The 14426-nt window shown below is 37.7% G+C and overlaps 1 protein-coding gene across 1 annotated transcript in view; it reads right to left on the bottom strand.

Moving 5' to 3' along the window:
* The window catches only part of GABRA1 (gamma-aminobutyric acid type A receptor alpha1 subunit), a 37003-nt gene that overhangs the window by 6203 nt on the left and 16374 nt on the right, over window positions 1–14426 (bottom strand). Inside the window, exons 4-8 of the mRNA XM_031055287.1 lie at window positions 12189–12409; window positions 10532–10614; window positions 5838–5981; window positions 2717–2869; window positions 1–178 (exon numbers count right to left, since the gene is read on the bottom strand). The exon at window positions 1–178 is cut by the window's left edge and continues 37 nt beyond it. Coding sequence (XP_030911147.1) covers window positions 1–178; window positions 2717–2869; window positions 5838–5981; window positions 10532–10614; window positions 12189–12409 — 779 coding nt within the window. The remainder of the gene's footprint in view (window positions 179–2716; window positions 2870–5837; window positions 5982–10531; window positions 10615–12188; window positions 12410–14426) is intronic.

Genomic DNA, 14426 nt, shown 5'->3' on the forward strand with positions numbered 1-14426 from the left:
CCCCAGGCGTAGCCCCTCTTGGTGAAGTAGTTGACGGTGGCGAACTCGATGAGCGCCGAGAAGACGAAGGCGTAGCAGACGGCGATGAACCAGTCCATGGCCGTGGCATAGGCCACCTTGGGCAGGGAGTTCCTGGCACTGATGCTCAGGGTGGTCATGGTCAGCACAGTTGTCACTCCTGCAAAGCAGAGTTTGGGTCTTCAGGCTGTATTTGTGCTTCACTTCCCAGCTGCTGTAGGTGGTAAAGTCTTTTCTACACCCCTGGTGCTTACAAACTTCCCCACCTGAGCTCAGTTTCTAAATGAGGCTATCAGGTTTCGAGTTCTGTGGAAGCTGCAGGATTTTCAAAACATTTTTTATGCTTTTATTCTTTGATGTTGTTATAATAGAATACTATTTTTAAAGGTGGAATGGCAATGTAATTTGTGAACTACTTTACTCTTCCTGGTATTTGAAGTATTTTGTTGCTATTCTTTATTCACACCCTGCAAATTATACTACAGATGTAACAATTTAACATCTTTAGTTCTTTCTTGCAGCAGTTCTGAGATAGTTAGAAAACAAACAAAAACTTGTTTCAGCTTATTTGGCATATTTTACTTCAAAGGTATTCAAGGGCACCAAGATTTATGTGTTATTTCATTTTTTTGAATCAGTGGTTTTACAAATTTCTGTCCCTTTCATCACTGACACCCTGAACATAGCAAAGATTTTATGTAAGAGTGACAGTGTAATTTGCATTTCTGAAATCAGAGCTTCTCACTGCTGAACCTTTCCTCTCACCTGGCCCCAGAGAGCAAGCAGGAGCGCACTGAATTCACTCTGCTTGCAGCTGCTTGGAAAAATTAATCTCCGAGCGCACACAAGGCATTTACATCAAATCACATGTCCACAAGTTACCTTGACAACTGCACTGTCATGTCTCCAATGTGTCTGGCAAGTTCATCTTTGCTGCACTGAGTGTTAGTGGAAATGAGCAGTGCTCTAAAATAGGTCAATTCATGAACAACATATTTACGTGGTAGTGTGAAGAGCTTGAATCATTAGTGCCTAATGAGGAAGCAATTTCTCTTTCTTGAGATGCAACCAAATGTGTTCTTTGACTTATTGCTAGTGACCTTGTGTTTCTCTTACATAGTAGCAGAGGAAAGATTTATAACTTTTATTATCTATGGTACTGAGTGGGCTAAAAGATCAATGTTGTGCTTCTGTGTGTATATGCACTCATGCAAGATCTTCTGAAACATAGCTTTTTCATTTCAAAGTGGCAGTGAAACAACCTTCATATATAATGATGGAGCAAACCCAAGAGTATTTACTAAATAACTGTCTTCCAAAATGAAAACTGAGAAATTTGTGGGTTCTTGAGCCTGTGAAGATAGCAGTTTGAAAACTGTGCAGTATTATGTATTGTCCATTGAGACTAGGAAATTCTGTTCTCCATGTAATGACTGTGAAGTACAGCATTTCAAACTGATGATCAGACATTTCTTTTTAAATGGTATGTGCAAAAAGAAATAAAATAGTTATAATTTCAATGGATTTGACTATAAAACTCCCTAGCAGAGCAGTTCTCAGCAAAGCTGATTTAAAAATTCAGAATTAATTTTAGTTGATAATCTAAACAATATTATGTAAATCAAATTTAATTATACTGTAGTCTAAACCACTGTTCTGTAAATGCACATCTGTCTATCAACAGAAAGTCACTGCTTGGTTCATGAGGTCTAAGGCTATGCAAGTTGTGATTGATTTCCAGAGAAATTGAGAAACTAAAGCACAGCTGTGAATGGTGCAAGAAAAGATCCATAAAAATAGCTCTTGTTCAACACAAGCTTCAGAGGCTGCATTTCTCAACAGTGACTCTCTGGCTTTGCCACGTTCAGAATAAATGGGTTAATTCTCTTTGGCAAAGCCAGAGGGCCCAAAGCATCCTGTCCTTGCAGTGCCCTGAGGCAGCAAAACGAGTGTCAAAGCCAGCTTGGCTGGGGATGCTTCCACCTCCTGCCAAAGGTGTTCGGCAGTCCCATCTGGATATCACCAAGGACTAGGTCACATAGCAGAAATCTCAGGCTCTAGCTTTGCTAAATGAAAATTCATTGCCTTTTTTTTTTTTAGTATGTACTTGACTTGCGTTAATACTTCCAAAGAACATGAAAGGATATTTTTAAGATAAGCATTTCCAAGCAGTGGTTAAACTCTAGGGACCAGCTGTATAAACTGGAGGGTCTTTTAGATTGCCTGTTCACTGCATTCCTTGAGTGCATGTATTCACTGCTGTAAGCACAATAAATTGTTGCTGATCTAACAGTAGCCTGTTAAAGGGATTAAGGAAAAAAAATTAAAACAAGAATTTTCCGAGGGCCTGAAGATGTCAAATGTCAGATACCCATTGATTAAAGCCTTTTTGATAATCCCATGATTAACATTATTGCCATTGTCAGAGATGTTTTATTCATAATCTGATTGTTTTAAAATATTCTAATGGTAATGGATGGCTTGAGGTATTTTCAGGTCTCTTTTTACAGTCAGTTCCAAATCAGTTTAAAAGCTCTGGACCTATATCTTCACAATGAAATTTGTTAGCTCTTGTGTGCTGCTACACGTCCAGGCTCACACTGCTCTCCAATACCATGTTACAATAACTACATTTACAATAACATTTCTGAAACCCAACTGCCTGATGATTGCCAGGAGCTTTACAGGTCTTGCTTACCAAATACAGTTCTTGCTGGAACAGATTCTCTGTTAAGCCAGAAGGACACCTGTGACAGTATCACTGTCATGATGCATGGCAGATAAGTCTGGATGACAAAGTAACCGATCTTCCTCTTCAAATGAAAATGTGTAGTCATAACAACATATTCCCCTAAAACCAAGAAAAAAGAACATTCAAGCTTTTATAAATATACACAGTAGAGGTCTCTGTAGGAATTATTTTTCATTCCATTCACCCCTATTATAAAATAGAAGTCCTCAAATCAAAATGGGTCAGCTCTGAAGAAAACACTTAATAAACCTGGTGAGTTTTTAAATTTTTCCTTAATAATACAAAATTAGACATTTCTGGGAAATACTAATTAAATTTGCATATTTCCTTTGCTGAGTAGTGAATGAAAGTCTGCATTAACTGGTGGCTGTTGAAAGCTCTTGTAGAAAGTCTTATTCCATTAGAGGATGGAAAGCCACCACAGCACAACCATGTAAACATAACCTAAAGATTAAATCAAGACAGCCTCCAAAAAATGTTTCCGTTGGGCCAAGCTTAAGATGTAATTGTTGGTGTGATGGTGCTTGCATTACCACTGTTGGTGCTTTATGGACTCTGAAGTATCCCTGTTCTGCTAATTTAGGACCTTAGTAAATGATTATTCTCTCCTGAAATAAATTACTACTACAAGAATAGCACATGGTATTTTCATTAGCCCTGATGCTTTTGAAGCTACAAAGTTGTATGAGCTGGGTACTCCAAATGCAACGAAAACTAATTTTTTTTTATATATAAATAAAATTTATTTATGCTTTCAATAATAAATATAAATATATCTAATATTCTAATATACTTACATCATTCCATAAACCTTTCTTGCCAGCAGAGCAAATATTGCTCATTTTCAGATCATTATTTATATAATTTTAAATGAATTTTGACAAACAGTATATTCTCCAAAGTCTGAAAAACCTATTGTTTTTATTTTTTATGTATTTTTTTTTAGTAGACTGATTCTTCTTATTATGCAATGAACGTCTTAGGAATGAAACAAGTAGACACGTAACTGAGTGGAAACTTCTGTCTAGATTAGAGATGACATGTGAAATTACTGTAGCTCTATTTTAAAATGTAGGCAGATGGAAGGAGAAAACTGCTCTGTACAGGAAAAGCTTAAACTTGATTGAAAAACTATGTCTAGACATTGACTGCTTATGCACAGAGCATGTCAAATGCCCACTTCTGTAATGCAGAGTCCAGAAGAACATTCATTTGAGCAATCTTGCTCAATTTCTAACCCCAAGGAAAGCTTATTTATAAGATATGACAATACTCTTTCAGTAGAAAGGACAGCAGCTAAGGGGGAGAAGTGAATAAATTTTAAATTGAATGGTAAAGCAAAGGATATACGAAGATTTTTTTATTTTAAAAATAGGAACGGCTGTAGTATAGTGGGAATTATTACTTAAATTTTGCTCACCTTTCCTTAACTTTCACTGAAACAAACTCCTTCTCCTCTGTACCAGAGATTGTGATCTTACAAAAGGTGCCAGTCTTGGCTAGGAGAGCCAACAATTTAATTTTACCTACTTAAAATATGACGTGGGAAACTATTTTAAAGCAATCAGATATAGAATGTGCACAACGGTGTGTCAGAATTAATTCACTGATTGTAGATGGCAAGCTAAGAATACAGAGTGAACACACCACTGTACTCTGATGCTTTATTTAGCCGCCTAAATTATCAAAGTATTTTTAACCTCTGGAAAATGAGAACAAGATCCAAAGCATAAAGGCAATTAAAAAGACAGGGATTACTCTCATCTGTTATGCACTGCAGCAGGTCTGAGCTGGGAGTCAGATAAAGGTAACGCTGAGGGAGTGAACTGGGCAAAGCAGAGGCCTGCAGTGGTGCTCTGCACTTCAGTTATAAGGTAAAACCATGTTCTGAAGTTCCACAGTGCCAATGGACTGCACTCATTGGGCAGCCACTCATTAAAAGATAGTAGATGTTTGATAAGATTGATTGGGCTGACTGCAGGGCATGAAAGCACTCCAGTTATTCACTGTAGCTTTGGCTTCCCATATTTTCTGGCTTCCTTTAATTGAATAGCATCACCACATTTGTGACAGCTGCTGATCACTCTCATAACTTTCCAATTCCTCTGGGGTTCTGTTTTGAAAGCATTGCAATACAGTCATAAAATTCCCTACAATCTAAAATTTCAAATAGCTCTTGAGCAAAATATTGCCTATATTCACAGTGTCTGATTGTTGGGCTTTCACAAGTTGTAGCTTATACATCTTATATTCTCTTATCTTTTCTTACCCAAGGAAGTTAAGAGAGGTGTTTCTTCTTGCATAAATTGCTTCTGGTCCACTGACCAGTCAATCTGGTCAACAGAGCTCTTGTTCATGCCAGTGCTCAGATTCTTACTGCATTTAGATCATCCAAATTATTAGAAAATCAACTTTAAAAAATTTACATATTGAAAAAAGCACTGCAAAGTTAAAAAAACAAGGGGCTGTAGCCAGCTTCAAGGTTTCAGGTATGTCATACTATAAATGTCGGCTGTGTTTCTGTATCTCATTAAATTTTGGAGTTAAAGCTGGTGCCAGGATTAAAGGAAATCGTGTCTGGATGTTTTTGCAAAAACATCTTTTTTTTGGTGAAAATCGTGTTTCAGATGGTTTTGAGTTTGATGACAGTTTTCTTCATTCTCTAAATACTTCCTTGAGAAACTATGTACTTGGTTTTAGCGACTTCACTGTCCCCAGAAATATCAATCTTTGAGGATTCATATTGTTATGCTATTTTTATCAGCCTTTATAGTAAGCAAATAATATGAGAAGAACATGTGGAATGCTTCTTTATTACATAAATTACTGGTTTTTCTGACTAGATCTGACACCGTAGGAAGCTTTTTAATTGTTCAAATATTTTTACCACCAGCTGAAGTAGGAAAATAATCCCAGGATGTATGATCTTTTCAGAGTCATGTTTTCCTAATCTGAAGTACATATATTATAATCTACCCCTCACTCTTATATCATTGTATTTTTTAATCCTGCTCTGAATTACGGTTTGACAGTTAAATATCACCGTTCCAAAGAATCTGTCACAGACCTGTGCTGGACTGCACAATGCCAGAGTCCACAGTTTGTCCCAGCAGATCGTACTGGTTCAGTCGAGAGCCATCTTCAGCCACAACCACTGACCTCGCTGGCTCCCGTGTCCACTCATACACAACCTCTGCTCTGGTATAAGCATCTGATTTAAAAGAAACACATTGCATGTCAGCTTTGCACTTTCTGTTGCCTTACGGCTTTGTCAGAACAGTGTTTTGAGCAGTAGTTTGAATATTTAATTCTCTTTAATTATCTGTAGAAACCCACAACTATCTTACTGGAATTTAATGATAGGAAGTACAACTGATTTTTACAAAATAGCTAAATAGCTGCTGTGGAGCTGGATTAAGGCTGGTCCTCCATGGCATGAAAATATTTCTCTCATATATTTCCTGCTTATGTAAAGAAGTGAGATAGAAGAGGAATTTCATGAGCATGGAAGAACCCCAATGCTTTTTCTCACTTCTAGCTACTGTAAAGAAAGATGAGCCCCAAACTTCTCAATTTTTCATAGTGTGATGTTGTCTGGGCCTCTGCGAATCCTTCTCAGAGTGGCTTCAGTGATCCTCTCATCCTCAGCCTGGCTACAGCTCCATTTTGGTCATGCCCCATCACACTGTCCTTGCTGTGAAATGGGCCTAGCAGACACTTCTGAGGCTGCCTAGGAGAAAGTGAGTTTAAATCACAATTAGTTTGTTTTTTGGTTTTGGCTTTGGTTATTTCTGAATAGTCCTCACACTCAAGAGTTGAGTTTGGAGCAAGGGAAAAGCAAAGTACTGTGGGCTCTCCAAGCCCACGCAGCGTGGTGTGTTATACAAATCATTCAGTAGCATCTACACGTGCTATTGAGGGGCTTTGTGCTGTTATTTATGTTCTTTCCAGAATCAAGCTACACATAAAATATTTTTAATCCTAATTCTGTAGTAAAATTCTGCTGTCATTTTGTGGGGTCTGGAATCTGGCAGCTCTCACTTGGAGCACTTGGGTGGGAGTTAATTGACTACACAGAGGCAGCTCATGTAATTCTTTACACCTAAAAAGTACCCAAAGGCTTGAATGGGAATGAATGTGTGGCCAGAATCTGCATCGAGCTTGCACCCACCAAAGGCACCTGGAGCTGGGTGGGACATCTTAGGGCATCCAAAATAACAGAAGGACTCTACCTACAAGATGAGAATTTCCCTTTTTTCAGACTGACAAGCAGTGACTGATTCACTTGACCTCATTTGTGCAATTTTACCGTATCAGTGTGAGAGATAACAGCTAGTAATTGAGGAGTTGGTTGGGTAGAATGTGCTGGTAAATTAATTGCATGGCATTTGATTCTGCATTATTGAAGCTGAAGGGTGCTTTTATCTTTGGGCTTCATATTCCCTAAGCACTGTAACATATCGTGGAATATGTTTTTGGACTCAATGGCAAAAGCAAATCTACATCTTAATAATTCTGACTTTAAAAATAATGGCCGGAGTAAACACAGAAATTGACTTGCTAATCTAGTCACATAAAGACAGCAATAAAATTAATTTTCAAGAATTTGTTCTAGAATATGAGAATAGCTTGGAAGAGAGAGGAGTGCTTTTGTGAGCTACTGAGAATGACTGGATTGGTTGAGAGGGAAGGGGCTGCACTGGGCAGTGCTAAAATTGAGCTGCCAGATTTGGTGCTCAATTCTGCTGCCCCCCTCAGCTTCCAATTCACGTTGCGTAAGCAGCAATGCAGCCATCTGCTCCCACCACTGCTGGTTTCCAGAGTGGCCTCAGTTTTAACCTGACAATCAGATGTTTGTGGTAAGAGTTGAGGAGAGCATCTGCCTTTCTGATTTTGTTTTGCCAACATATGGCATTTTGTTGTTCCAGAATTTCTTTAGCATTTGTCACATTGAATTTACACTGGAATAACCTCTAGCTTAAGCTGCTCTTTGGCAAATCACTTTAGCCTTGGAGCTGGGTCAAACATTTATTGGTCCCTACAGCATGGGCAGAGTCCACAGGAGATGTGCAACTCTTTCACTGTGAGGCTTTTAGGAATCCAGCTCCAAGAAGTGATGAGTAACAGTGGAGGACATAAAAAACCTCTTATCCAATTTAATCTAAAACAAGTGGAGCTAGGCAAACACTACCTTGGGGAGCTAAGTGTTAGATTGTAGTCTGCACTTTAAGCATGGATTTTGTGACAATTAAGTTCATTCCCAGTAAATTTTCCAGTCCATTAAGATGATTATAATTAATTGCTTTAGTTTGACAAAAATGTCCCAAATGTATTTAAATATGATTCTCACTTAAAAAGTGGAAATTAATTATAAGATCTGTTCTTTTTTTTATGTATAACATTGAGTCCCACTTTCATAACTTGCTTGGATTCAGCCATTTCTCCTGTTGGAGATATTTCTATTTTTATCAAGAATGAAATATTGAGAGATATATCCTACAAATTGATAATTATGGCATATGATCAGATGAGAAGGAAGGGGGAGATCCAGCTTTAAGGGCTGTTTTCAACAGTGAATTCTTCATGCAGTGTTTGCAGTAAAACCGTGTTACAGGAGGAACTCCTCTCCATGAGGATCCCAAATTAGGAGCTTGCCTGAATTTAGTGGGTGAATAAAAAGTTTCCTTGAGAACTGCTTGATTTTGTCTAATGATCTTTCCAAGCATTCATAGTTACTTGTATTTTTAGGACAGCTGCCACAGAACATTAGTGTTCAAACAAAAAACAAGAACAAACAACCAAACAAAAAACAACAACAAAAAAATCCTGTAGAACATGACAGCCCACAGCTGTACTCTGAGTATAGAACGTCAGTTATTGCCTTTGAGTGGTAAGAAATGGTCTTTCTATCAGAAATATCAGTGATTTTTTTGTTCTAGTAAGAAAACTAAGTATATTGTGAAAGTATTTTTTAAGGATAAAAAGATCAATTTTGATACAAAAGATGCAGATACACTTGCATGTTTTTCTGCAGTCTTGTTCTTGCCTTCTGCTGTGGTTCTGGACTTTTATGCAAATCCATGTTATCTATCTCTTTTATTTAATAATTTCTGCAAATCTTAGTCATTTAACTGAGGCAAAGTCCTCAGTAATCTGGAAAGTCGTGCACTGTGTGAACAAAGTACATTAATCTGGGACACAGTGAGCCAGAAAGAACTCAGTGTAGGAAAAGAATGGGAAATGCTGTTCATACTAGGGAAGGTCTGGTGTTTGGGCTATGCTTCAGTGATGCACAGATGTTCTGATAGGTATCTTGTCGTGTCTATAAAATTCAGTCTAGTAAATCAAATTTGTTCAGAAACTGCTCCTGGTTTAAATTGTCATTAGCAGGTTTGTTGCAGGATCAGCCATCTCCCTGCCCCGCAGTTCCAGCACGATGCCTGCGGGGACGCTTTAGTGAGCACATCAAAAGAAATTCGATCCTGCAGCCACTCCTGATCTCACTGGGATCTTGGGTGCACAGGTCTCTTATTAATCAAGAACTCAGTGTAGTATCTGTCCTGTTATAAACTGGAGTAAAGCTTTCCCCCACCCCGCTCTGTTTCACGAGATATTTGGAAAGATTTATTTTAAGGGCTCTCTAAGTAAACTTAACGTTCAAGGAGCAAACTATTCCTGTCAGTTATACTCCAAGGTTGTATGAGCTTTTTGCTCTCTGAGCCTTATCTAGGAGATTAGCAGCTCTTTAAAGACAAAACATCGGTGCTGTCTCGTGGCAAACACAGAGCAATTCAGCCCAAAGTAAATTATCACCCTGTCGGGTACCATGTGAAGAATGAATTGGGTTTTCTGTTTGTTGACTTCTAAAATTGATCAAGTCACTAAGTAACCATTATCAGTGAAATGACCCACTTCTGTTAGAAAAAAAAGTAGCATTGAGGAAACAATTTGTACACTATTACATCTTCCATATATTTTAACTTCCTTGTTTGTGTTAAACAAACTAGAGTAAATTAGCCAGTAGCTTTTTTTTTTTTCTCTGTGTTTTATTTCCAAAAATAGTTTGTCTAGTTAAGTGTCAGCCTGCTTGCTATTCACATTGAAGTTTTGGGGAAAATTCTCAACTTATCAAAAGCTTTGTCAGTGATTGCGCTGATTTCAATTATTCTGATTCAATTATATTTCAATGACTTACTTCAATATGTTCTCTCATCTAGGGCTATCTATGCTGCAAGTGTAGGATTCTATTTGGATATTTCTGAGATTTTTCACTTCCAAAAATGTTCCATGAATGCGTAAGAGTATGTTCTAATACTAGGAAAACTTGATCTAAACATACCAAGACTACAGTAACAAAACTGTTTTCACCTAAACCAGTTCAGTTACCCATAGCATGTATTGCTTTTCTTTAGGACTGATTTTGGGTTTTAACAAAACAAAGCAACAAGAGTAACAACATGTTCCACGTGATAAAATACTCTTCTAGATATTTAGAGCACAGTCATTTTCATCTTTGGTGAATGTCCAGGCATCACACTGCAGAATATTTAAGACACATAAAAAAGGTCCATTATATCATATTTATATATATATACACATAAATATAAGTATATATATATATGTATAAAAAAGAATAAAGATACAACCCTGACAAAAACGTTAAAAATACGTAAGATTAAAACCTTGAGGTTTTCTCAGTTGCAAAATACTATTTTAAAGTGGCCTAAAAATGGGAGAAACCTCCATTTAAAATAAACTTACAGCTTCCAAATTTCAAGGGGCAAGCATGTGCATCCATAGGAAAGTCTTCTAAATGCATGGGACATTCTGCTCTCACAGTCAATCTATAATGGATTAATGAGCAAAAGGACACATTTATTCTAGTTTCATAGAAATAGCAAATAGACTTCTATTAAGACACATAGCATAAGTACAGCACAGTATCTGTTATGTGATTAATTACAACTGGACCTGAATTGTCTGGCTGAGGGTGCAACTGCTCTGCCCCTCTGCCCTTCCTCATGGTCCATCAGAGGCATGCTCAGGCTTCTCATTTGGTGTGAGGATTAAAATCTATTAGCAACTGCAATTGCTTCCTTGCTGCCATCATTAAATTGGCCCACTCTGGATGCTCAGACATTTGCTGAAATAATTTCATTGCTATCAGCTTGAGTGCAAACACGGTTCTCAATAAAAGAGGTTAAATGAGCTAGAAACAGTCACATACCACACATCAGCAGAGAATGAACAGTAATACTTGAAGAGTAGGCTGAAGACTGCATTAAGGCACTTGCAAAGGTGAGGAAATAGGAATGGTTATGATCAAAAGAAGAGACACATGTGAACAATGTGCTGCCAAGATAGTGTTCCTGTGGATTAAATCCCTAACAGCTGAGCATTTAGAAAGACAAGAAAAATCGACCTGGACTTGTGTAGCTACCAGCCAAGATGATTCTACTTTAGTTTAGCCAGTCTTGAAAGATATTGGACAATAAATTGAACATCTCAAATGCCTGGAGAATTTGTTTTCCCCAAACACTTGTGCTGATTTTAAAAAACATCTTTAATTTTTTTAAAGAAAACACAGTGTTCACCTATGTGCTAAGTTATCCATCTTGGCTTGAAGTCAACAGAGTCCCTTTATACTTTGTTTTGATTCCATGGGAGACATAAAGGGGGGATCTCCAGCTCTAGAGACAACATACCCTTTTTTTTCATTTTTTAATTTGTAGGTTTTTAATCCAGAATGTTTGCATGACTGTATATCATCTTTATTTCAAAAGGATTTATTTAACTCCTCGAACAACTGGACAGCTGAAGTTCAGCTATCCATGAAGAGAATAATATATTTCCAATGAATGCTGTCAGCACAAAAATAATTTTTTCTCCTAACTTTCTGAATGCTTTAATCAATGGAAAAAGAAATGTCTATTTTTATGCTGTCATGCTTTATAATCTCAAGCACAAGAAATATTAAGAATGGCCAATGAATTCTGTGTGCACCCGTTAGTTCTTAGAATCTGCTTTCTATATGATCCAAAGATTAAAGACCCTTGCACACAATTTAGGAGTACAGATTACACTATATTTCAGGCTTTATTATACTTGCTGATGGAATCCTTGAAAGCAATGCCAAATCAAGATTCTCTGCAAACTGATGGATTCCTAATACTGTAAGAACCTTCTTAAAATCAAGAATTTAGACGCATCCAGGGACTGTAGAGGTAGCACAGCAGGAGAGGAGAAATAAACACTGCAAGCAGATCAGTTTGCCCATCATCACAAGGACTATTGTGAAAATAATTATTAAGCAGGAATCAAATAATGCTCAAAAAGGAACCAGTTTCTTATCTGGAAAATATGCTTTCACAAGTTAAATTGTAAAACTAAATGAAGGATGTAATATTTTAGGGCTCACCTCATTGTGTATAGCAACGTCCCATCCTCTGTGATTCGTAATAGTTTATTTGGCATTGTCATGTTATGAGCCACTGACTTCTTTCCATTGTGGAAAAAGGTATCAGGAGTCCAAATTTTGCTGGCCATTAAATTATTTAATCGGAGAACAGTCATAGGTCCTTTGAATTTTAATCTCTCATCTTTCCAGCTTTGGCGGAAAAATACATCTATAGTGTATTCCTACATCAATTCAGAAAAGAAGGGAAACACTTATGATGTCATATGTTGCAATATGATAACTTGAAAAGGATGTTCTTACCATTCCCTAGAAGCAAGATGACTATTAATGAAATTAGTCATTATCAGAATGTTTATTTTCTGTATTACTTACAAAGTACCTGAAGCTGGTTATTAAACAGTTACAATATCATTAGTGTGTTCAACAATAAAACATCAGGAAGTATTTCAAAAGTTACCTGTGAGTTAGGTATAATAAAATGGAAACGAAATATTTCACCCTTTTCCCACTTGAACTGTAATTTGAAGCTGCAGATAGGCGGTCAGTATGTGTGGCACAGGAAATGTGTGCCAGAGTAAGATAAGCCTTGTGAGGCAGGGTCTTACTACAGCCTTCTGTTCTGGATGTCTCGTTAGCATAAACTGGTAATCAACCCGCAGAAAGTTCACAGTTCATGAAATTCTATGGTCTGATTGGTGAAATGTGGAATGGTTCATGGGTGAAATGGTTGGGCTACAAAGAGCATGAGCTGAGGGCACCTTTGGGCCAGGAGTGACAGTCTGATGTCACAGGGACTGGGTTGGGGGGCCAGAAGCAGCAGCTGACTCATGGGCATGGGGACAACCCAAATAACCAACACTCACTACAAAATGAAATAAATACTTGTGATAAAGCAACAGGAACCAAGTTAAGAGGGACTGGGGGGCCAGAAGCAGTGGCTGACTCAGTGGGCATAGGGACAACCCAAATAACCAACACTCATTATGAAATGAAATAAATACAAAGCAACAGGAACCAAGTTAAGAGGGAGAGGGTGAAAGGGAGAAAGATATGTTGGAATATTATACATAAAATATAGATGGGGTAAAAATGTGAAAAACTGTGAATGCAGCATAATACAGCATTTCCCAGGGAAAAGTTCCATCCTCACGTGGAAGTTCAGTATGAGATTATCCTGCCCCTTCCATCTCTGACATTGTGATAAACATCAAAAGCAGGTATCCAATGTGGTTCTGAGTTACTCTGAATGAGACTCTTTTGGCTGAGAAATGGAACCTTTGCTGAGATCTCCTGCAAATGGAGATGCCAAATCCTGGAACAGAGAGAGCTCCTGTGTGTGAAGGCACACAGAGCTATAAGGAATAGAGCTGTCCTGAAAAACATGATAGTAAAGGAGAACATTCTGGAAGGAGCATGCAAAATGTTTCCACAGCAAATTCCTTTAGATTTGGGGTTTTTTTCCATTTTAACAACCACCAACATTCCATACAACATAAGCACCTTTGAGCTGTTTATTCCTTGTGTAACTATTATCAAGAAAGAATGGTGATTCTTACTGATGTGTGTTTTTCCTGCTTTTAGGGTATGAAATGCCTGAGTAGATTTTTTTGACATGGAAATGTAGTTACATGGGTTGTTCTAATTTTAGGTTCTTTTGGTAGATTTTTAAATTCCATTTCATTTATATCCCAGACCTGTGAATCATTTGTGTGCATATTTAGTTGTATTTCCATTTTTTTCAATCACTTGCTCAGTGAACTGCTGAAGCCTGGGTTTATTCAGCTTCAGTGAAAGCAGTTTGCGCTTATAACCAATTATTTGCTTCAGAATTTTGCTGGGTCATGGTCTTAGGTTGAATTGTGCCCAAATCCTGTCCCAGCTGTGCAGCAGAGTAGGAGAGAAGGAGGTGTAGGAGACAGTATCCATCATTAAAATTTTGGATTTTCTCCATGTTTTACTAACACCAAAGAAATTTCCTCCTACACACATGGGAAAGGTAAAAGACATGCCCAGAAGGTGACATCATTTCAGCATGTAAGCCATTCCCTTTTTCTCTTTCAGCTGCAAAGGGGAGAGTGGGAGGTGGTACAGGTTGAGAAAAGAGAGTCTGGTTTTTCACTTCATACAAACACAAGGTTCATTTGTTGGAAAAGGACAAGGAGTCAGAAAGATTTGATAAGGGTCCTGACAGCATAAGATAAAATTCAATTAAAAAGTAGCTGAGAGGTCATGCCTGGC

Source organism: Geospiza fortis, unplaced genomic scaffold (genome assembly GCF_000277835.1).
Source record: "Geospiza fortis unplaced genomic scaffold, GeoFor_1.0 scaffold55, whole genome shotgun sequence".
In the NCBI taxonomy this organism is placed as follows: domain Eukaryota; kingdom Metazoa; phylum Chordata; class Aves; order Passeriformes; family Thraupidae; genus Geospiza; species Geospiza fortis.